This window comes from Fringilla coelebs, assembly GCF_963513975.1.
Source record: "Fringilla coelebs genome assembly, chromosome: 28".
NCBI classification, from domain to species: Eukaryota; Metazoa; Chordata; class Aves; order Passeriformes; family Fringillidae; genus Fringilla; species Fringilla coelebs.
Window position 1 is genome coordinate 1,690,475 of NC_140054.1, and position 24,181 is coordinate 1,714,655.

At 52.4% G+C, this 24,181-nt stretch overlaps 1 protein-coding gene across 1 annotated transcript in view; it reads left to right on the top strand.

The window, feature by feature from the left end:
- Nucleotides 1-5,021: 5,021 nt before the first annotated feature.
- HIVEP3 (HIVEP zinc finger 3) overlaps nucleotides 5,022-24,181 on the top strand; it is a gene marked incomplete at its 5' end in the record, with an annotated part of 78,982 nt that continues 59,822 nt past the window's right edge. Inside the window, 2 exons of the mRNA XM_084222701.1 lie at nucleotides 5,022-10,136; nucleotides 16,826-16,971. Coding sequence (XP_084078827.1) covers nucleotides 5,022-10,136; nucleotides 16,826-16,971 — 5,261 coding nt within the window. The remainder of the gene's footprint in view (nucleotides 10,137-16,825; nucleotides 16,972-24,181) is intronic.

Sequence of the window (24,181 nt, forward strand, 5' to 3'; positions counted from 1 at the left end):
GGTCAAGAAATGCTTATAATGTAATTAAGAAATAGTTAACTTCTGATTGGGATGGCATGACGGCATCAGCTACTGCAAAAAAAGAAAAGGTATTTGTTTTCCTCAGGTGTGCATCTCCAGATTGATTAATCCCTAATTGTAAAGGGGTAAATGCTGGATCCTTCCACAGGCAGAGCATTTTAGTGGCAGCCATTCCCTCAGTGGAACAGAAATAGGAGCTTTTGCTGTGCTTGCTTCCCTCACTTGCACAAAATTTGCCAGATTTAAGTGTATTTTTAAAATAACAAATATTGTTGGTCATTAAATCTGTCTAAAATGTGGCTTCACAATGATCATGACCAATAAAAGGTGGATTTTCTAGCAGCCCAGCAGACGTTCCCCATCAGCCTGCCATCCCTAAAAGCAGGCTAAAATTGGGTGCATGCAGAGAGGAAAATTCTGTTGTGGATGGCAGAGTATGGAGAAGGCAGGACTGAGACAGCTTCCCACAAATGTCCCTGGAAAATCCTGGTGTCTATTCAGAGATGGAAGAGCTGGAGCTCAGGTATCTCATCCCATCCAGGAGGGGTTTCAACCCCAAATCTGGTGGGGAGGAGCTTGTGTGGGTGGGTGATGGTCCCAGAGGCTGGGAACTGCTCAGCTCTTCCTCAAACCCTCCAGGAGGACTGGGAGAGGGTTAGGATTGGGAGAAGGTTGGGACTGGGAGAGGGTTGGGACTGGGTGTGGTTTAGGACTGGGTGTGGTTTAGGACTGGGTGTGGTTTAGGACTGGGTGTGGTTTAGGACTGGGTGTGGTTTAGGACTGGGTGTGGTTTAGGACTGGGTGTGGTTTAGGATTGGGTGTGGTTTAGGATTGGGTTTGGTTTAGGTCTGGGTGTGGTTTAGGATTGGGTGAAGTTTAGGATTGGGTGTGGTTAAGGACTGGGAGAGGGTTGGGATTGGCTGTGGTTTAGGACTGGGTGTGGTTTAGGATTGGGAGAGGTTTAGGACTGGGTGTGGTTTAGGATTGGGAGAGGTTTAGGACTGGGTGTGGTTTAGGACTGGGTGTGGTTTAGGATTGGGTGAGGTTTAGGACTGGGTGTGGTTTAGGATTAGGTGTGGTGTAGGATTGGGAGAGGTTTAGGTTTAGGAGAGGTTTAGGTTTAGGTGAGTTTTAGGACTGTGGTTTAGGTTTGGGTGAGCTTTAGGACTGGGTTTGTATTAGGATTGGGAGAGGTTTAGACTGGGGGAATATGTGCCTGGGCCTCTGCACAAATGCATTTCAGCCATAAAAAGGCAATACAGAATCCTCACAACGTGACTTTCTGGAAGGGCACCTTTCTGAGCATTTGCTCCCAGGCTTTAGGATGAAAATCTGCTCCCAATAAAGTCAGAGGGAATTCTGTCACTGATTTCTTTGTTGGCACAGGGAATGGAACAGGAGTTTCTGGCTGTGTGTGCTCCCATTCATTTCAAGTAAGACCCTGAGAAATCCTCTTTGAATAGAAATAAAAGCTGGAATCCCCAGTTTTAGTGCCTGTGCCCTGGACTGGGCTGCAGACACGTCATGGCAGCAGCTGGGATCCGTGTGCCCCATAATCCATGGGGCTTTTCCCTTTAGGATTTGCTGTCATTGTTCCTGTGCCATGCTCAGGATGCTGAGGAAAGTGAGAATAGAAATAGTGTAGGGTTATAGAATCATGGAATATCCTGAACTGGAAGGGACCAAGGATGATCAACCTGCCCAGACCCCCCAGCACCCCCACCCTGGCCATCCCTGCAGCGCTGCCCAAATTTCTCCCCCATCCTTCATCTCCCCCATCCCTCACTCTCCCAGAATCATGGAATGAACTGAGCTGGAAGGGACCCACAGGGATGATCAATCCCAAATCCAAAGCCTGCCCAGAGCCCCCCCAAGCCCAGCCTGGGCATCCCTGGAGCTCTGGCAGCCTCGGGGCCGTGCCCATTCCCTGGGCAGCCTGGGCAGTGCCAGCAGCCTCTGGGGGAAGAACCTTGCCCTGATCTCCAGCCTGAGCTGCCCTGGCCCAGCTCCAGCCGTGCCCTGGCTGCTGTCCCTGTCCCAGAGCAGAGGTGGGAGCTGCCCCTCATGAATTTCCCCTTTTCTTCTTCCTTGCCTCTGGATCTTGATGCAGAAACCTTCCCTGGCTTCATTTTTTTTTTCTTCTCCCATGTTTTGTTGCACTGTTAAATTTTCCCTGGAGAAGTCTCAGCCTGGATTAACTGCATCCAGCCAGGAGAATTATCCTTTGCCACTGGCATTCCAGGAGCCTCATTCCCAGTAATGGAATAAGATGTCCAGAGTAGCCTGGGCTGGCCTGGAATGGCCCTGCTTGCTGCTGTAGGCAGCCAGGTGTGTTTGTTTGTTGGTCTGGTCTTGAATAGTGCAGAATTCCTAAAAAATAAAAATCAGCTGTGGCCTGTGTGTTCAGCAGAGGAGAATGAGGATGGTCTGAACATTTGGGGTGCTATTGAATCAACTCAAGAATTTTCTTTGCAAGCACAACTATTAAACACTTAGGAATTGATGTGTGGCCTATAGGAGAAAATTCAGTACCATAATGTTGTTCAGGTTGATCTGAGAGTTCTTAAATGTGAATATTTAAGTTTGTGGCAGCTCATTCTGCTCTTGCTGAAAAAAATCCCTGTTTAAATCCACTTCTGCCCAGTTAATGTTCTCTGTCCCTGCTTAAATCCAGTTCTCCCAGGTGAAAAAGCTCTGTGTGTCACGAGTGGGGCAAACCCCAGCAATCTGTGCAGAAATCAAGGTGATAAATCAGCACCACGAGTGCCTTTGATCTTGAATAAATGCTGGGCTCAAAGTCTAGCCCAGACCACGGCCAGGGTTAGTCAGCATTGAGGGCTCTCTGAAAAGGGGTTTCAAAATGTAATTAAATCCTTCTCACAGCAATGAGCCTGATTTCCTCAGCAAGTCAGGGCAAGGACAGGTGCTCTGCAGGTCCTGGGAAGGTTTGAAGCTGGTGCTGGAAGGGAGCAGGGCCTGGATTGGAGGAAAAATAGGTGAAGTTCAAGGTTAGAACTGATTTTGTGTCATTTCCCTGAGATGTGGTGTCACAGGTGGACTGGACTTAAAAAATGACACCTGAGAAGGGAGCCCCTGACCCTGAACTGAGCCCCTCCAGGGGGATCCATTGTCCCCACTGGGTCCCTGCCTCTGTCCATGAGGGAGATGTGTCCAAGGACTTGCACCCTACATTTGGCCATCTGAGGTGACAGTTTTCAGAGAGTTTGTGCAGTCTGGCTGGTCACAAGGTGTGCCAGAATGTCCCAGTATCATTCGACTGCTAAATTCAGCTAAATCCCCTCAAACTCCTTTTCTCACTGAGCCCACAGGGTTGTGGATGAGCAGGGAGCAATCCTTGGAGGACTTTGTGGATCCTCCTGCTGGCTCCTCACCCTTCAGGAGGAAGCTGGGCTGTGGCTGAGCTCAGATCTCAGTGCCCTGCTCCTCCCTGCTCTGCAGGACCGGCACATCAGCCCCATCCCCAGGGAGCACAGGGCTCGGAGTGATTTCCTCTAATGAATGCAGTGTAATCCTGTCCCAGCAAGGCACTGCACCACAGGGCAGGGAATACCTTCAGAAAGAAGGATAATCATTTAATTGTCATTATAAATCACACCTATCCATTAGCTTCCTTTAGAAAGCAGCTCCCTTCTTTCCCTTCAGAGCATCCCACCCATTTCCACTCCATCTCCTGGAGGCACTGGCTGATTCCAGAGCGGTCAGGGTGCAATTCCAGTGCAGTTCCCTCCCGGAGTGTCCCATCAGGAGCTGTGTTTGCTGACCAGGCTGGTTAATAGGGTGTGAGAGGTCCCATCCACACTCATTTCAAGGGAGTTTCCCTCTAGAAACAGCCCACGGTGACACCCCAGGTGTGTGCCACAGAAATTGGATTTGCACCTTTGTTTGGTGACAAAAGGCAGGAAATTAAAAAGGCGAGGGTTCAATAAAAGCTCCTCTTTACCTGCCTTTGTTGTAGGTGACACTGAAGATTAGCACAGCTCAAGAGCAGCTTTTATCCAGAGAAGATGCCTTGTTATTTGTCAGGGATGTAAGAGGTGTGAGGCAGGGCTTTAGAGTCAGTCCGTTTGGAAGGGAAATACAATTACAAAAACTTGAAACCCCTAAATGTTTGCAGGAGATTAGGAGGAACTCGAGTTTGAAAGCGTTTTAATTCATTTTTCCAAACTGTGTCTGTTTCAAGTCCCTGTCTTTGGTTGCTGCCTCAGAGCCAGGTTTTGTGAGCATTAAACCGAGTCCCTGAGGTTTGCCTGAGTGCAATTTATGTTTAGGTTTAGGCAGACATTCAATGACTTGTTCTGAATTATTTGTGTGCAAAATATTTACTGTTAACCCCAGAATGAGCAGCGGTTAATTACTTACACACAAAAGCTAAAGTAGTTTTTTTTTTGTCTGTTTTTCTTTTGTATGTAATTACAGAAATGTGGGAAACACTTTTCCAAGGCTTTTGAACTCCAAAGTGGAACAGAAGGAAGACACAGGGGGACATCCACCGTTCAGTGTTATTTTCCTTGCACAGGAGAGAGAGAAAAAAGAAAAAAAAAAAGGATCTTTCTGAGATGAGCACTAAAGTCTCAAGTTTTCAAAGGTTTGCATAACAAACAAGAGACACATTGTGGGTTGCATCTTGACTTTGAAGGCTTGCCACTGTCAACTGAAATAAAATGGCAAGGTTTAAAGCCTTAACCAAGTTCACAAGGAAAATATTTGGACTGAAAGTTTTGGAAAGTTTTCTCTCTTTGAAGTAGTTTGTCATGTGTTACCAATGTGAACTTTATTGACCTTGAAACGTTTTTTTTTTTGAATCAAATAGCAACTAGTGACACTTTAGTAAAATCTTAAATCAACAACCATCTCCTGGCGGCTCCAGCTTCGTAGCAAATGCAGGCAAAACAGGGAATCTACAGAGGAGACCTTTATTATTCCTAAATGAAGCCTGCCAAAACCTTCCCAAAATAGCATTCAAAGACCCTTTTAAGGTCATGGATCCTGAACAAAGCCAGAAGAGCACAAAAAAGGCTGAGGAAAGTCCAAGAAAGAGGCTTCCCAAAGGAGAGGCTTTCCAAGGCAGTATTTCCTCCCCAACTACGTACCAGGGCAGCTCTGCTCCTTCCCAAGGAACCCCTCTCCGAGACATCATCTCGCAGCAGCACTTTTCCGGCCCTTTGCCTGTTCCACGAGAGGAGCCTCAGGAGAAGCCCGGCCACCAGAAACAACCCAAGCCCTCCTCCTTTGACCACCCCGCCCACGTCCCGCAGCTTCAGCAGCACGCACTGGCACCAGCATTTATGTCCCCGGGGAAGCCGGAGCATGTCCTGGAAGGTCCCACGTGGCAGCTAGTCGATCCAGTCAGGCCAGGACCCTCTGGTTCCTTCCCGTCCCCCGGGCTGCACGCCCACCACGGCCAGCTCCTCCCGTCCCACTCGCCCATCATTCCCGCAGAGGACATGCCGGCCGTGCAGAAGGTCTTCATCCCCCGCCCCGCCCAGGTGTCCCTGAAGCAAGCCGAGGAGGTGCACAAGAAGGAGAAGAAGCCCCAGAAGCCGGGCAAGTACATCTGCCAGTACTGCAGCAGGCCCTGCGCCAAGCCCAGCGTGCTCCAGAAACACATCAGGTCCCACACGGGGGAGAGGCCCTACCCTTGCATTCCGTGCGGCTTCTCCTTCAAGACGAAGAGCAATCTGTACAAACACAGGAAGTCCCATGCTCACCGGATTAAAGCGGGGCTGGCCTCAGGGATCGGAGCAGAGATGTACCCATCGAGCCTGGAGATGGAGCGGATCGGTGGGGAGGACTTCGAGGAGCCGACGGAAGGGGAAAGCACGGACTCGGAGGAGGAGACGGCAGCGATGTCGGGGCACGCCGTGGAGCTGTCGCCCAGGCAGAAGCACACCCTGCTCTCCAGCAGCCTGCTGAGCGCGGGGAGCCAAGGCTCCAGCCACGACCGCTGCTCCTTGTCCCATTCCAGCATGTCCCAGTCCCTCGAGGACAGCTCCCAGTTCGTGGAACCGTCGTCGGAGCACACCCTGAGCCATAAGTCCGAGGACACCCACACCATCAAGCAGAAGCTGGCGCTGCGCCTGAGCGAGCGCAAGAAGGTGATCGACGAGCAGGCGTTCCTGAGCCCCGGCAGCAAAGGCAGCACGGAGTCCGGGTACTTCTCCAGGTCCGAGAGCGCGGAGCAGCAGATCAGCCCTCCCAACACCAACGCCAAATCTTACGCCGAGATCATCTTTGGGAAGTGTGGGAGGATCGGGCAGAGGACGGCGGCACTGGCTGCAAACACGACCCAGGGGTTCCCACACCTGTCCGGCGATGAGAAGCCCAGCATGGTCCCGTTGTCTGTGCCTAGAACACAGGTGATTGAACACATCACTAAGCTAATTACCATTAACGAAGCTGTTGTGGATACCAGTGAAATCGACAGCGTGAAGCCCAGAAGAAGCTCTCTTTCAAGGCGTAGCAGCATTGAATCCCCAAAGTCTGGTGCGTACAGAGAACCGTTTCAGTTCGATATCAAGTCTGGTTCCAGCAGCCAGCTGGATGCAGCGAAAGTGTTGGCGTCCCACGGTGAAAAAATGAAGCCCGAACAATCATTGTTGTCACTTCAGCAATCCCACAGTGCCACAGAGACAGTGCCTCTCCTAAGAAGCCACTCAATGCCTTCTGCTGCATGCACTATAAGCTCCCCACACACCTTTAGAGGTAGCTACTCATTCGATGATCACATCATGGAGCCGGAAGTCTTAAGCCGCAGCCAAGCATTTTCCTCCCACCCTCGAATGCTAAAACGCCAGCCAGCTATCGAGCTGCCCCTGGGAGTGGAATACGTCTCGGAGGAGGTTGGCTCTGCCAGCAAAGAAACTGTTCCCAAACCTCCCGAGGAGCCTGAAACCAAGGAAAGCGATCTTACCAAAAAGTCCCGCAAGGGCCCGAAGGCGAAAGGGTTCATGTACGAGTGTAACGTGTGCGGCGCTCGCTACAAGAAAAGGGACAACTACGAGGCCCACAAGAAGTACTACTGCTCAGAACTGCAGCTCTCCAAGCCCCGCTCCGCCACGTCCCACACCTCCTCAGAGCCGGAGAAGAGCGCGGCGGATCCCGACGTGTGGCCCCAGATGATGCATTACAAGCTGGGCAGCACCTTGGAGCTCACCCCGCTGCGGAAGAGGCGGAAGGAGAAGAGCCTTGGGGATGATGAGGAACCTCCATCTTTCGAAGTGTCGGACACCCCCTCCTCCAGCACCGGCCCAGGCGCTCAGTTTGCAAACCTGGCCTCGTCTGACGTGGCTCTAAACCTGACCCGTGAATCCATGAAGTCACCAGCAGACTCGGGAAAATCTGCACCTTCCGAAGCCAGTGCCAGCTTCCATTCCAGGAACACCAAACCAGCTTCGAGCGCGGAGGGCAAGGAGAAGAGAACAACCTCCAAGGAGATCTCTGTCATCCAGCACACGAGCTCCTTTGAGAAGTCAGACTCCATCGAGCAGCCCAGCAGCCTGGAAGAGGACAAGCCGCTGTCCCAGTTCCCATCTCAGCCCACGCCCCAGCACAGCCGCCCCCCTCACTCCCTGCAGCCCAGGCTGGTCCGCCAGCCCAACATCCAGGTCCCTGAGATTCTGGTGACGGAAGAGCCAGACAGACCAGAAACAGAGCCAGAACCTCCTCCGAAGGAGCCAGAGAAAACCGAGGAGTTCCAGTGGCCGCAGAGGAGCCAGACTCTTTCCCAGCTCCCTGCAGAGAAACTCCCACCCAAGAAGAAGCGGCTCCGGCTGGCAGAAATGGCCCAGTCCTCTGGGGAGTCCAGCTTTGAGTCCGTCTCTCTCACCCGGAGCCCCAGCCAGGAGAGCAGCCTATCCCACGGCTCCAGCCACTCCGTCTCCTTTGACCGGGACGACCACACCAAGCCAGAGTCGAGTAGCCAGCCCTCCGAATCCCACCCAAAACCTCCCGGTGTTGGCTCCCATATGCTGATGGTCCCCAGCCACCATCACCATTCCAGGGAAATGCGGAGATCTGCTTCCGAGCAGACACCCAACGTGTCCCACCCATCCCAGATGTCAGAGACTCGCAGCAAATCCTTTGACTACGGGAGCTTGTCCTCCACTCCTGCCTCCACCCCCGGCCCCTCCACCTCCTCGGCCCCCCAGGAGCGGAGGAAATGCTTCCTGGTGCGCCAGGCGTCCCTCACCAGGCACCCCGAGCACGAGCCAGACCCGGCCCCGCTGGGCTGGCCAGACACGGAGGATCCAGCTCCTTCTTCAAGTAAATCTCCTGCCACAAGTTTGCCCCATCAGCCGACCACATCCTCCCCTTTGCCCTCCCACGGCACCTACCCGAGTGACAAGAGCCAGCCAAAGGACAGCCCCGAGCCATCCTACAGCCCGCCGTACACAGAGGCTCTGCAGGTGTTCCACCACCCCGTGCCACAGCTGACGCTGCACGAGAAGCACTTCATGGCCCCTCAGGTTTCCATATTCCCCTACCAGCACCTCCTGCCGCAGACGGGGCAGTCTGCAGAGCTCTTCGCTGCACACACCATGTCTGACATCCTCTCTGCCCAGTTCTCCATGCCTCAGATCCCTCCCTCCATATTCCAGACCCCGCCGCTGCCCCTCCCGCAAACGCTCATCCACCCGGGCCCGCTGCACATCGCTCCTCCCTTGATGTCTCACCCCGCCGAGGTGTCCTTCAGGCACCCTTCGTTCCTGCCCGTGCACTACCCTGGCTCCTCCCCGATCCCCTCAGCCTTCTTCCTGCCTCTCCAGTCTCAGTTTGCCCTCCACTTGCCGGGTGATGCCGGTGGACATTTGCCACAGATCAAATCCAGCTTGTTCTCGGCAGCAGGAAGCTCCAGCCTGTCCCCGTGCACGGATTACGACTCAGACAGCAGGTTGCACCCTCTGACCTGCACAGCGAGTCCGGCGCTGTCTGTCACCGTGACCCAGCTCGTCGTCCCCACCCGGACAGAGCCCATGGTGTCCCTGGTTGTCCCCGTTCGCATCCAGACCAACATGCCGTCCTACGGCAGCGCCATGTACACCACGCTCTCCCAGATCCTGGTCACGCAGTCCCAGTGCAGCTCCTCCACCATCGTCCTCCCCAAATTCGATGACCGCCAGCCCAAGGGCGCCCTGGTGTGCAGCGCTGATGTTCACGGGCTGGGTTTTGACCTGGCCCAGATGATCACAGAGGAGCAGAGGAGCCTTTTCCAGAGCCCATACCTGAGAGTTCCCCTGCCCTTACCGGAAAGAAAGGGCTACATGCCCCTCACCTGCCCCTCAGACAGCGTCCTCGGCCTGGAAGGGGGCCCCTCCACAGTTGGGGGGAGCAAAAGGATGCTGTCCCCAGCCGGCAGTTTGGAGCTGACGATGGAGACGCAGCAGCAGAAGAGAGTGAAGGAGGAGGAAGTGTCTGAAGCAGAAGAGAAGCTGGAAGTGGTGAAGCCACCCAGTGCAATAGAGGAAGGGAAAAAGCAGGATAAATCTCACTTCCTTGCAGAAAGCCAAGACAGGGTGGAGGTTGAGACACCACCCAGCGTGTCCGTGGAGCAGTCGGAGCCAAAGGAAACCCCGAGCAGTTCCCAGCAGGCAGCGTCCCGGCCGGGCTCCCCGAGCTTTGAGGCGCTGCAAGAGTACGAGCAGCCAGCTGGCAAACAGTTCCTCAGCCAGGAGCCTCTGCAGCCCGTCAAGAAGGAAGACTCCAAAGAACCGGTGGAGCCGCCTCCACCAACCCCTGCCAGCACTGCCCCCGTGCCCGAGGGCGCCGCCAGCGCGGGGAAGGCTCGGGAAGGCACAGACACCAAGAAGGTCCTGCAGTTCCCCAGTCTCCACACAACCACTAATGTCAGTTGGTGCTATTTAAACTACATAAAGCCAAATCACACCCAGCAAGCGGATGGCCGCTCCTCGGTGTACGCCAGCTGGTGCATCAGCCTCTACAACCCCAACCTGCCCGGGGTGTCCACCAAGGCAGCCCTGGCCCTGCTGAGGTCCAAGCAGAAGGTGAGCAAGGAGACCTACACCATGGCCACCGCGCCGCGGCCCGAGGCGGGCAGGCTGGTCCCGGCCAGCTCCAGGAAGCCCAAAATGACCGAGGTAATGCAATCCTATCTCTTTCTCCTGATCCATTTGGATGCGTGGGTAGAGGGGGCAGAGGGCCGGGGCGTGGCTGTGCTGAGCTGGGTTGGGGTTTACTCGTCCCGCTGGCGCTGCGGGAAGCGCCTGTTCTCAGTGAAGCTCTTAGAGTGAAGAACACAAACCCCACTGAAAGCCCAGCTCGGGAGGCAGGAGAGCCTGCTCCCAGGCCAGGTTCCTGCTCTCCAGTTCCTACTTGCTTTCTAACCCAAAAAGTAGGAATCACCACCACCACCACCACCCCAGGAACCACCACAGCTCCAGCAGAAAGGATTAGACTTCATTTGCATTTGTCTTGCTATTTCAAACAGCTTTACAACTTCTTTTTTCTTTTCTTTTTTTTTTTTTTTTGTTTAAACGCTGTTATAATTCCCTGCATTTTGCATGTTAGAAATGAAGAAAAAGGATTACCTTGGGGAAATGGGATTCTGTCTGGTTGTGCATCCGCTCATCTCACATTAATGAACATGAAGAGGCATGCTTAAAAGTATTTAAAAAAAATATTAAAGGGAGATTTGCAAGTGTATTTAGGCCCCTGAAGAAGCACAAAGGCTGACAGTGACATTTATAAAAGTGCCTCAGTGGGTCAGACACGTTTTGTTAAACATCCCTGTGGTTTGGTCCGTTTGGTCCATAGCTGTCCACCTGCTTTTCCAGGTATTTAAGGATATTTTATGCCTGGTTTTAGAGTTAAGACTTCACAGTGGGTTCCCAGGGGCAGGGCTCCCCCAAGGCATTGCCCATTGCACAGAAGTCTTTAAGACCCTCCTGTGAGCTGCCTAATTTTATGTATCTCATTTTAAAGCCAGACTTTACCCTTCCTGCTTAATGCTGAACCAAACAGATCCCTTTAATCCAGATCATGTTCATGTAGATTAGCAAACAGAATCGCTCTAAAGATTTTGCAATTTGATATTCATCTCAAGTCAATTTATATTGATGGATTATTCATTTTATTTCTGTGTCATGAAATGAACTCTGAATATTAAATTTATCATAATCGCTGCTGCAGCTGCTGCTTATAAATATGTCTTAAAATACACAGTAGAATCGCTTTGATTCAATAAATCTTTATTTCTATTCAGCATTTCCATCACTCTCCTGCAGAAATCCAAGAGACAGATTTCTGGGGACACAGGGGCAGATAATTACCTGAGCAGTGCAATAACCACGCTGAGATTTATGCACTATTTTTCCAAGGGTTTTATCCAAGTGGTGCCATAGCACCCTGGATTTCAACCCCTAAAGGAAGTGCCTGTGCTGCTCTGAGCCCTGCTCTTTGCCATGGTGCTAAAACCCACACCCAGTGAGTGTCCAGAGGTACCAACCCTCCCACCCTGAAGGGAAGGGTTAAACAGCAGTGGTTCAGCCCTCACTCATCCAAACCCACACTTCACTGCATGCATTTCCCCCAAAGCCTCCTACACCCCTTCAACCAACCCCTCCAAGCTGCCTGGTGGGGCAGGTTCAGGTCCCCCTGGCTCAGTTTGTGAAAGGAAGGGTTCACCCTGCCTGGTGGGGCAGGTTCAGGTCCCCCCAGCTCAGTTTGTGAAGAGTTCACCCTGCCTGGTGGGGCAGGTTCAGGTCCCCTGGCTCAGTTTGTGAAAGGAAGAGTTCACCCTGCCTGGTGGGGCAGGTTCAGGTCCCCTGGCTCAGTTTGTGAAGAGTTCACCCTGCCTGGTGGGGCAGGTTCAGGTCCCCTGGCTCAGTTTGTGACAGGAAGAGTTCACCCTGCCTGGTGGGGCAGGTTCAGGTCCCATGGCTCAGTTTGTGACAGGAAGGGTTCACCCTGCCTGGTGGGGCAGGTTCAGGTCCCCCAGCTCAGTTTGTGACAGGAAGAGTTCACCCTGCCTGGTGGGGCAGGTTCAGGTCCCCTGGCTCAGTTTGTGAAGAGTTCACCCTGCCTGGTGGGGCAGGTTCAGGTCCCCCAGCTCAGTTTGTGACAGGAAGAGTTCACCCTGCCTGGTGGGGCAGGTTCAGGTCCCCCCAGCTCAGTTTGTGAAGAGTTCACCCTGCCTGGTGGGGCAGTTTCAGGTCCCCATGGTGGCTCAGTTTGTGAAAGGAAGAGTTCACCCTGCCTGGTGGGGCAGGTTCAGGTCCCCCAGCTCAGTTTGTGACAGGAAGAGTTCACCCTGCCCAGTTCACCTGGGAACCAGCGGATCCTAAACCCAACCCTCCTCCCACGTGTCTGGCAGAGCCCTGAGAGCTGCAGCAGGGAGAAATCAAATTCTCACCAAGCACAGCACTGATCTGTGATCAGTGGGAGTGAAATCCTCCACGCAGGGTGTGAAACACGGGTGGGGAAGCAGCGGCTGCCAGGACGTGCAGCAGCAGTAGCATCACCCCAGGGTTGGAGTCCAGCCCTCAGCTAACTCTGCCCTGGCTCCTTCCCCTCGAAATTCCCTCCTGTCCAGCCCTCAGCTAACTCTGCCCTGGCTCCTTCCCCTCGAAATTCCCTCCTGTCCAGCCCTCAGCTAACTCTGCCCTGGCTCCTTCCCCTCGAAATTCCCTCCTTCACGGAACTCCAGGGTGTCAGCCGGCCTCCCAGGAGATGTAAAAAAGCTCTGGTGTTTTGTACAGTTGTGCATGCAGCAAACAGTAGTTCTGTACGTGCTGTCTCCGTCCTTGGCTTGGGGTTTAAATTTCCAGTGGGATTTGCTGAGCAGATAATTCTGGAATTCTGGAGTGGCTGCGGGCTCCAGCGTGCATGTAGGGATGGCTGGTGACACTGTACTGGGGCTTGCACTCTCTGTAAATTCCAACAAGACTGTAAAAGGGGATAGCAGTGACTGTATGATTTTGGCTCTCTGGTGCCTTTCATCTGTCAATGTTTTTGTGCTTTCGAAAGTTGCAATAAATAAACCTCGTGCTACATCTAGCAAGTCAATTGTTTTGTATTCCTCAGTAAACCTGGGAAGGTTTTCCCTAGCAGTGCTCTGAGCCCGTAGCTCCCATCAGGAGGTGAAGTCACAACCCTAAAAGTTTAATTTTTTGAGAGTTCTGAGTGTTGGCTGCTGCTGATTTCCTCACTGTCATCTCCATGGCCACAGCCACCAGCTCAAGACCGTTCCTGCTGTTAAATGTTCCAATGGCTCCTGGCACTGTTCTGCCCTGGGCCTTTTGTCATGGAATTCCTGTCACTTTTAGGGACACAGGACTGCACAGGGACCATTCCCAGGAGGGTGTGTGGATTCCTAGGATGGGTGTGTGGATGGTGTGGCCATGGGGCTGATCTGGCCCCAAGGACAGAGAGCAGCCCTGGGTACATTTAATGCTCTGAGCTGAGCTCCTGAAATTCCTGGGCAAATTTGAAATCCCTGACCCCAGTTCTGCAAAGTGACTTTAGGGTGAGTCCATCCCTGCTGCTGGGCATCCTGTGGCACTCCCAGCAGCTGGAGGGGCTGGGTTATATCCCCCTGGATTCTGCAGGACTCTCTTGGAGCTGCTCACTCTGTGGCTTCCCCCAACCCCAGGGGAGACAAAGAGGCTCCACTGGGGTGATTCATCCCCCTCCAGACCAGGCTGAGGTGAGGCAGGTGAATCACCTGGGCAGCTGCCACTCCTGCCAGCCACAGCCAAGGGTGACCAGCTCTGCTTCAGCCTTCAGGGGCTGCCTGCAGGCCAAAACCCCTCCAAAAACTGCTCCCAGCTGCCTGCAGCCTGTTTGCATCAGTTACAGAGAAAGTGAGGATATGGATCCAGGATCCTCATCCAGGATATGGATTCAGCTGGATGTCACAGTGACTGTGTGAGAAGTGACCTGGGGGAAAAGCATCTGCTTTCCTTTCTCTGGAGATCCCTGGAGGGCTGTAGGGGACCAACATCCCAACATTTCATTCCAGGTGTAGAGAGCTCTCCCTGGCTTTGTCCTGTTGGGATTTAGGACAACCCAACATCCCAATATTTCATTTCAGGTGTGGAGAGCTCTCCCTGGCTTTGTCCCAGGATTTAGGACAACCCAATATTTCATTCCAGGTGTGGAGAGCTCTCCCTGGCTTTGTCCCAGGATTTAGGACAACCCAACATTTCATTCCAGGTGTGGAGAGCTCTCCCTGGATTTGTCCTGTTGGGATTTAGGGGGCAACATCCCAATATTTCATTCCAGGTGTGGAGAGCTCTCCCTGGCTTTGGCTCAGGATTTAGGACTTCCAACATTTCATTCCATGTTGGAGAGCTCACCTGCATTTGTTTTGTTAGGATTTAGAGGGCAACATCCCATTATTCCATTCCAGGTGTGGAGAGCTCTCCCTGGCTTTGTCCCAGGATTTAGGACTTCCCAACATTTCATTCCAGGTGTGCAGAGCTCTCCCTGGATTTGTCCCAGGATTTAGGACATCCCAACATTTCATTCCAGGTGTGCAGAGCTCTCCCTCACCCCACCCACAGAGGCAGCTTTGATGTTTAGGTCCATCCTAAAACAAACAATGTTCATCGTGCAGGTGAGGTGTCAGGACATGACTTAAACCTTGGGCTAGACAAAGTTTAGACACAAAACCCCCTCAACAAGTGGCAATTTAACAGTGAAAAAGCAGATTTGACCCTGGGAACATGTGGGGAGGTTGAGGATTCTTTTCTCCCGTGGGTTTTATGGCTTTCTCTGGGCTGTGCCCTTGGCAGCGGGGCTCAGTGAGAGGAAATCACCCAGGAGTGCTGATTTATGTCAGGCTGAGGGGGCTGAACCCCAAATTCGTGTGAATGTGTGTGAACAGGGGGGAGAGCCAGAGTTCAGTGCATGAACTCTGCAGATGCCCCCTCTCCAGACCTCTCAATGTGCATTTCAGAGAGAGCATTGTCCAGGGACAGAGGTTTGGGAACAGACACCCCACATGCTCAGGGTCACCCCAGCCATCACAATTCCCTTCATTTTTCATTTTTCCAGTTGGCAACAGCTGGATAACCTGGAGGGAACAATTAAAAACTTGTCAGATGTAGGAATATTTTTTGTATGTGTGTGACAAAACTATCATTTGTCTCCTTAAAAAGGAAAAAAAGCCCAAAAGTTTCTTTCCTCAATTCACAAAAATGACACCTCATAAGACCTAGGAAACTTCACCTCAAACTTAAGGATAGCCAATTGGACAGAAGCCAAAAAATTTACTAGAAAAAGAAGAAAACAAAGATATTAATTGCTTTTGTGAAGTGTTTTACCAAGAGCAAGAACCTCTTGCACCTAGCTCAGTTTTTCTCTGTAAAGAGTTTTGTTATTTTGCCTTTTATTGAAACTTTTTTATTTCCAACACTACCACAAAAGCCATCCTGCTGATTTTATGCCTTCTAAAGTAGCTGAGCTATCTTTAGTGTAATATAAATCTCCAAAAACTTATGAGACCTTGTCAGAACCAGGACATTCCTCTGGCTGCCCTGGAGGAATCGAGACCCTGGCAGGGGGCTCAGAGACCTTAGCACAGAGTCAAAAACACCTGTGCCTTTGATTTTAGCCCATGGAAACAATTACCAACTTTGTTTGAGGATTTTCAAGCCACAAGAATTTGAGTAGAATGATAGTGAATTAATCACAGGGTGAAAAAGTAGAATTTTGGGGTTTTTAGAATGGGGGTTCAGGAGGCAACATGGAGGAATTTTCTTCTTTTGGCCTCCACCTTCTGCTGTGATGGTGGATTGGTTTAGAGCAGAGACAGACTGTCTAACATAGGTGATGGGTATTGGAAAATTATTGTAAATAAAGTACATGCAGTTTTTAGTATAAAAAGCCAACCCCACCCCAAGGGTGGTCAGTGTGCCACAACCCGACCTGCTGGACAGAGCTCAGCAGGTCAGAGAAGGAATGTGTTAGGAAAATGAACCCACAAACAGCAGAGGTTTATGTCCCAGAAGGAGACAGGGGAGCCCTTTTACTTTATTCCAATCAAGGCAGAGCCCATGGGGCATCCCCTGGGGTCTCTCCAGTTTTTGGAGGACGCAGCCTCCTTTTTATCCCAATTTCCCAGCTGCATTTCCCTTCTCTCTTTCCCCATTTCTGAGGTACCTGAGAGGTTCAGACTTCCCAGAACACCTGATCCCAAAGATCCCCTTCTGATGTACAACCCTCCCTTTAATTGTTAATTCCTACAGAATTTAGGGATTTTTCTTCCCCGTTGTTTCTTTCATCTTGCAATGTCCAATTTCATTTATCAGCAACCCTAAAGTTTATTTGTAAAATCAAATCTCTTTTTCCATTCATCAATCAGTGGAATCCTTCCCATTGTTTCTTTTATCTCCCAGTGCTGGTTTTATCCACCAGCAGACCCACAGCTGCTTTGGAAAGACAAATCCCCCATTCCTCTCAAATGTTATAGATAAGAAATAATAAATAACCTTGAAAACCAGAACAGAGGAATCCTGACTCCTTCTTCAGTCTCGGGGCTGGAAAAAAAAGAGACTTTTTAACACCTCGGGGTCATCTCACCACCAGAGAGACCCTGTCAAGACCCAGCTCAAAAAGACCCCTCCACCAGCCAGGACTCCCAGCAAACCCCACAACCCCCAGGGCCCCAAATCCAGCAGCAGGGCCCCACTGCTGGGGGGGTGCCCCAATTCCAGCCCCCAGTGTCAGGAGCAGGGCTGGGGCTCTGCTGGGGCTGTGTGCTCTGTGTGTCCTGCCAGTGATTCTGTCTGTAATCATGGATTGTTTTGCTCTTTTGGGGAGATAGGTTCATTTGCCTTCGCTCCTTTCTAATGAAGGTCGAAAAGATATAACTAGAGCTGAGAAGGAAGAGGAGAAAAGGGGAAAATCAGAAGAAGAGGCTCTTGTGACCAAGCGAGGGGAGCCGGTGAGGATCAAGATCTTTGAAGGAGGGTGAGTGTCTCATTTTATTTCTCTTCTTGTGTCTCACACTTGTGTTGAGTTGTTACCATGATGGCAAGGTGCCGCTGAAGGTGAGCAGATGGAGCTGGATTTCGGTTTGTTTTCCACAGCCTCTGTTATAAAACTCAGCCCTCCAGATCTGGAGTGCATTAATTTCCTATTTCTGAGCTGTCTTTAAGTCAGCAGTCACCTGGATCTCTTTTCTGAGTGGGTGGTTGAGTGAAGAGCACAAATCCATCTCGCAGCTGTCTCTGGGGTGATGGAGGTGCACTCTGTACCTCCTCAATCTTTCCAGAGCCTTCTCCTGCAAATGATGTTCCTGATGGTTGTTCCCATTCTGGGCAGGCCTTTCCTGATGCCTGGGGTTTGGGTGGGGAACCAAAGAAGCGTTTTGTTCATGTGATTTCCATCCCACCCCACTGAAATAGCTCAAACCAGAATGGATGCAAGGCCTTAATTTGATGTGCATCTCAAACCTGGGCTCCAGGTAATCCAGAGGGCACCTCAGGAATTCAGCACTGGTCTAATGCTGCTGTTTATGTGTTTAAAATTTAAAAAAATAGCTCACAAGCAATGTGTCTGGGGGGTTGCAATTGAAGATCATCCTTCCTGGGTGTTGCAGAGGGGGCCAAATTGGTGCAAGCAATTCCCAGCAGGATTTATCAGTCCTGCCCTTGCTGTTGGGTGGTCTTGGTTTCTGTGTGTTAGAAAAAGGCTTTCATCAGGCTGTGCTTGTGGGTTTTCTGCTGTTACCAGATGAAGCTTGCTTTTATTTTAAAATACCTTGTTAGCAGATGGTCAAACCAGCAAAGCAAGAGGGAAAATGGGAAAATCAGTGCTTTGGGATGGGACAGCTGCTGGTTGGTCAGGAGAGCTCAGCTCTGCCCCGGCTGTGGGCTCGGTGTGCCCAGCTCAGGTTTGGGCAGGGATGGGGATGTAGAGAGCTGAGCAGAGCCAACCCTGCCGTGGCTGTGGCCTGACATGGCTCAGGGAGCAGCAGAATGAAACATGTGAGGGGCTCAGGAAATCTCTGTCACCCTCCTGTAGCAGATGGGACCCCTGGGACCCACCAGGATGGGTTTTATTCCCTTTTATTCCCTTCAATGCCATGGGAACCTCAGTTCCCCTGGACTGGGTGGTCCCTGTGGCTGCTTAGGGGGGATCTTGAATTCCTTCCTGGCCCTGATTAAAGGAGCTCAGCATTACCATGACTGAAAACCCCCTGCCCCTCTCTGAGCAGCTCAGTGCTGCACCCCTCGTGCTGTGCTCACACAGGGGGGGCTTTGTCCCCACCCCAGCACAGCCAAGGGACAGCAGGGTCTGTGCTGCTACCAGGGTCTAATGCTGCTGTTTATTTCTTAAAAAATGTGAAATTGCTCTTCCTCTGTGCTGCCATTCCCAGGATGGGCTCTGAGAGCAGAGGGCTGTGGATGCTCAGGCCGTGTCCTTCTGCATGGCAGCCACAAACCAAAGCTCTGTGCCATCCAGGGCATGTGCCAGCCATCCTGACCCTGTGTTGGCTTGAATTTTAAACTTCCTGGGGCTCTGCCTGTGGCTCTCTGGCTGGGACACACCAGGAGCTCACAGCAATGAATTCCATGCCTGAATTCCGTGTCTGGATGTCGTGGCAGTGCCCAGGGCCAGCAGGACAAGCTGTGCTCCCAGGCTGCTCCCTGTGCCCCCTGCTCATTCCCACAAGGTTTTGGTGTTGGGGTGTTCAGCCCCAGCAGCCAGGACCTTTTCCTGCTGCTCCTTCCCAGGGTCTGCCAGGACCTTTTCCTGCTGCTCTGCCCCATGTATCTGCCAGGACCTTTTCCTGCTGCTCTGCCCCATGTATCTGCCAGGACCTTTTCCTGCTGTTCCTTCCCAGGGTCTGCCAGGACCTTTTCCTGCTGCTCTTTACCAGGGTCTGCCAGGACCTTTTCCTGCTGCTCTGCCCCATGTATCTGCCAGGACCTTTTCCTGCTGCTCTGCCCCAGGTATCTGCCAGGACCTTTTCCTGCAGATAAATCCACTGGTGCCTGGTCTCTTCTGCAAGCTCCCAAATGGATCAGACTCCCTTTCCTGGCCTTTTCTTAAAAATGTTTTACACCAAATGCAGCCATTTTCAAGACATTATTTCACTCTCTTCTTTTACTTTTTTTCCCTATAAAAATTTCTTCCTTGACTCATTTTCCCCTTATTTGTTTCACACTGAATGCTGCTGGCCAGGCCCATCCTTCCAGGGGATGCAGTTGGGTTCAAAGCCTTTGGATCCATCCCACGCTTTGTTGTCTCAACCAAGGAGTGAGATTATAAAGAAATTCACACTTGCTGCAACTCTTTTAGCTCCCTCTTCCCCTCATTTTTTATTTCCTTGGAGCTCTTGCCTTTCTCTCTGCCAGGTTCAGCACTTTTCCTTCTGTAGACTCTTCTGGCTTCCCCAATCCCATCACTTTCCTCCTCAGGGCACCTCCAGGACCATCTCTGAGATTTCTCCTGCTGCTCTCCGGCCTCCTAGCTGGAATTTTATTCCTTGGCTTTCAGGGAAGACCAGAAAAGCCAAATTTCCTCTTTTCACCATTCCTTCTTGTCAGGAAGGAACTGGTGAACCCCCTCAGAGCACTGGGGGCATCTTGGATCCCCTTGTCTCCCCTGGAGGTGTCTCCTCCACAGCTCTGGGAGTGGATGGCTCCTCTTGTTTCCCCCTGGGAAGGGTTTGGATCCAGCACTTGCAGGTTCCTTGAACCTGGGTTTGGGATCAGGGCTTGGTAGTGCCAGGCATGGGGCTCAGTCCTTCCCTCCCCTCTCTGTGTGGAGGATTTGTGGTGCCAGCTCAGGGTGAGGCCCTGGGGTGCCAGGAGGAGCTGGCTGGGGAGGTTTGCAGCTCCTGGTGAGCTCCCAGCCCTTCCAGCCCCGTGTTCCTGATGGGAAGTGTTGGTGATGGAGAGAGATGGGGAGACTGATTCAGTGATCAGAATTTGATTTTATTGTGGGGTACGAACACTTAGGTACCATTTCAGGGAGGCTGGTCATGTGTACTGCAGTATTTAGGTTAAAATCACACACACAAACTTATGCATATAACAGCATCTCTTACTTGCAGAGTTTAATGGGATTTTCTTGAATCTTTTTGCAATCCAGGTCTAATTTTCAAAGTTCCGTTTGCTTTTGCCAAGCCACTCTGTTATCAAACCCCAAATCCATCGCCTGTCTTGTGTCCCCCAGCATTCCAACAGGAAGGGGCTCTGCAGACCCTTTGCAGCCTCTCTGGAAGCCTCAGGAGGGACGTGCATGATCCTGCCTTAACCTCTCCACGCTGCACTGGGGCTGGGTCCACGGAGATTTCTGTTGGAAGAACAAATTCCTCTTGGAGAGGAACTGAGCGCCTTGAGGTCACTCCATGTGTAATTTCAGCCGCAGCTTTTTGTTTGGAATGGTGGAATTCTGTCAGGCTGGATCAATCCCCGTTCTGAGCAGATGGCCCCAGCCCTTGAGGGGAGGCTGGAGTCATTTAACACCCCAAGGACGGGCTGGAGGCTGCCCAGGCTCCTCGGGTTGTGTTTGGGAGAGCCATTAAACAGCCAGGTCAATGCCTGAGCTCCTCAAGGAGCCAATCAAAGCATCCCCTGGGCTGGTCCTGAGGGATGCTCTGCTGGTCTGGAGCAGGGAAAATGATCTCTGAAGGTCAGGCTGGCCAGCAGTGCTGCAGGAGAAGTGCTGTGGTTCCTTGGTGGCTCGGTGTCACCTTCCTCACCCCCCTGGGGTGCCCATTCTGCAATCTGACATCATGGAACCAGAGATTGGTATCGACCTGGGGTGGGGCTGGGCTCTGTGCTGCTCTCAGGCTCTGCTCAGGGACGTGCCCCCTGCTTGCTGCCATTCCCACCATGGAACCTGAGAGCAGGGGGCTGGGGATGCTCAGTCTGTCCTTCTGCTTCACAGCCCAGCCCTCTGTGCTGTTGTGGGGACAATTAGTTGGTTTAGTGAATTAGTTAATTACAACCAGTGGGAAAAACAGTACCAAGATCTTTAAAGATAAAAACCTTTACTGACATCCCCAAAGCAGGGCCATGTTTACTGAAAACTACATTTTCTCTTTGGAAAACTGTTCCTTTTTTACTGCTTTAGGAAAAAAAACCCTTATGGCTGTAATGTTATGATTGGAGGCACAAATATCTGAGCATCCTGGCATTCCCACCTTTAAAAAACACCTTCCCTTCTCACCATCCCCTGGAAAAAAACCCACACATCCACAAGAAGGGCTTTTCACTCCAGAGGGATGCTCGGAGTGGGGCTGTGCCTCAAAGGCTGCTCTGCTCTGTGCTTTGGAGGAAATCAAACCCTTCCCTCTTTGTCTTCACCAAAATGTGACAGAGTTGGAGGTGCCCAGCCATGGGATCTCCTGAACTGGGGTTGTGAATCCCTATCTCCCTCAAGCCTGATGTAGACCATTTCCAAATGATTGGTGGTGCCTGAGGCTGGACTTTACCCTCCCTGGTGAGCCCCAGGGCTGAGGGCTGGAGCTGCCATGTAACCCTTCCCTTCCCTTCCCTTCCCTTCCCTTCCCTTCCCTTCCCTTCCCTTCCCTTCCCTTCCCTTCCCTTCCCTTCCCTTCCCTTCCCTTCCCTTCCCTTCCCTTCCCTTCCCTTCCCTTCCCTTCCCTTCCCTTCCCTTCCCTTCCCTTCCCTTCCCTTCCCTTCCCTTCCCTTCCCTTCCCTTCCCTTCCCTTCCCTTCCCTTCCCTTCCCTTCCCTTCCCTTCCCTTCCCTTCCCTTCCCTTCCCTTCCCTTCCCTTCCCTTCCCTTCCCTCTTTTGGGGTTTTAGGCACTCACAGAGCCCCAGATCTGCCTCCCTGAGCCTGAACAACAAAAGATTTTCTACTGGATGAAGGAGAATGGAGAAAATGGGGCTGATTGATCAGATTTGAACATGATTGCTAATTGCTGGCTGAATAAGGAGAAAATCCCCACCTGGGCTGACCCACGAGCTGGTCTGAGCCTCCCTGTCCCCCTCTCCTCCCAGTGCTTTGCTGTGGGAGCTGTGGTGGCTTTTTGGGGCTGATGTCACCCCGTTCCTGTGGCCAGCCCAGCTCCCTGGGCTCACCTGCTGGAAATCCCCTGGCATCCCGGGACAAAGGCTCCGTGCTGAACCAGCCCTGACCCCAACCCCGCCAGGGGATTTCCTTGGCTGAGAGGAGTTCTGAGAATTCTCCCTGTTTGTTTTGGAAGGAGTCACTCATCCCAAAGGCAGGGCTTGAGGGGACCAGGGAAGGAGGAATCTGAGGCACTTCCAGCTGCCCTGAGCACCCGGGAGAGCCAAGGGCAGCTCCTTTATTTAACATAAAATGTGGGATCAGGGATTATCCAGGGTAGGAAGGGACCACCAGGATCCTGGGGTCCTGGCCCTGCTCAAAGGCCCCAGATTTACCTGCAGAGCTGGCAGTGAACTCACCCAGAGCCCTGGGGCAGTGCCTGGAATGGGAACACAGCTCTGTGGAGCAGGGCTGGGCTTAAACAGGAATCACAGATCCCAGAATGGTTTGGGTGGGAAGGAAATTAAATCCCACCCAGAGCCACCCCTGCCATGGCAGGGACACCTCCCCCTGTGCCAGGTTCTCCCAGCCCCGGTGTCCAGCCTGGCCTTGGGCACTGCCAGGGATCCAGGGGCAGCCACAGCTGCTCTGGCAATTCCAGCCCAGCCCCTGCCCACCCTGCCAGGGAACAATTCCCAATTCCCAAGATCCCATCCAGCCCTGCCCTCTGGCACTGGCAGCCATTCCCTGGCTCCTGTCCCTCCATCCTTGTCCCCAGGCCCTCTGCAGCTCTCCTGGAGCCCCTTCAGGCCCTGCCAGGGCTCTGAGCTCTCCCTGGAGCCTTCTCCTCTCCAGGGGAGCCCCCCCAGCTCTCCCAGTCTGAATATTTTGCTCCATTCCTAGATATAAGCAAACAATTCCTGTAATTTACATTCTTGAGTGAAAGGGGTTTTCCTGAGTCTGCTTTGCATGGCTGGGAGAAATTGGTGCTCAGAGTTCTCCATGAGGGCTGCTGGTGCCAGACTGACCACTCAGCGTCCACTGGAGCATCTCCTGAGGCTTTGGCTGCTGGATTTCCCCTGTCCTGAGAAGTGCTGAGCAGGCAGTGCTGCTCTGCTTGCAGAGCCCTCCTGGGAATCTCAGAATCCCAGGATCACGGCGTTGTCTTGGTTTGGAAAGCCAGATGTCAGCTAAGGAAGGCAGGAGCCTCCCCTGAACTGGAGCATGTAAACCCTCCCACCCCTCTGAATTGCTATAAATTTTAAATTAAGGGACTCTCAAGCAAAAAATATGTGAGTGGGAATAACAGTTCTTTATTAGGGAAGAAAATAAAAGGATAAAATAAAGAATGCAGTGAACCAAACCAACCCTGCCAGAGCCAGAGCGCAGCCTGACACCCTGTGGGTCAGGGTGCTGCAGCAGGGCCATTGGAATTGTGGCTCAGCCCTCCTGCAGTGCCAGGGGTGGTTCTGCTGGAGCAGGGATCCTGGAGAAAGGTGCAGAATCCTCTGGAGATCCAGGGGCAGAGGCAGCTGCTGCTCCTCTGGGAATGCAGTGCAGAAGCCGTGCTGGTGTTCCAGAATCTCCAGATTCTATCCGGGTAGGAATGCTTGGCTCCTCCCTCTGGGCTCACAGCTCCCAGTGGGATGCTGGAGCTCTTATCAGCCCTGCAGGGACATTCCATCCCTGTTATCAGCAGGTGTCTCCTGGTGGGGAGGAGTGGGTGTGGAAGAGATAAGGAAAACTGCCCCCTGAACAGGAGACAGCTGCCATGCAGATGGTGATAGATACAATTTACTTGGCAATCCAGGACAGGTGTGCTTTGGGTTGGGTTGGAAGGGACCTTAAAGCCCATCTCATCCCAACCCCCGCCAGGCAGGGCTGCCCCCCATGAAATCCCATCTGGCTGTGCCAAGCTCTCCCTGCAACACCAGTTTAGAGCCTCAAGCATCAGCCTGTGCAATGGAGTTTCTGCTGCCTCCACAGAGGGTATTTCAATTAAAACCTGGGGTTTATGTGTGGAATTTTGGGGTTTTTTTAAGCCAGGACTTCACCAGCAGTGCAAAGGGGGGGGTTCATGTCCCTCTGAGCCCGCAGGGACCGCCCTGTTACCCATCAGCTCCAAACACCATTAACGCCCTTGCAGTGGGACCCTGGGAAGAAGGGAGAGCAAACCCTGGGCTGGGCA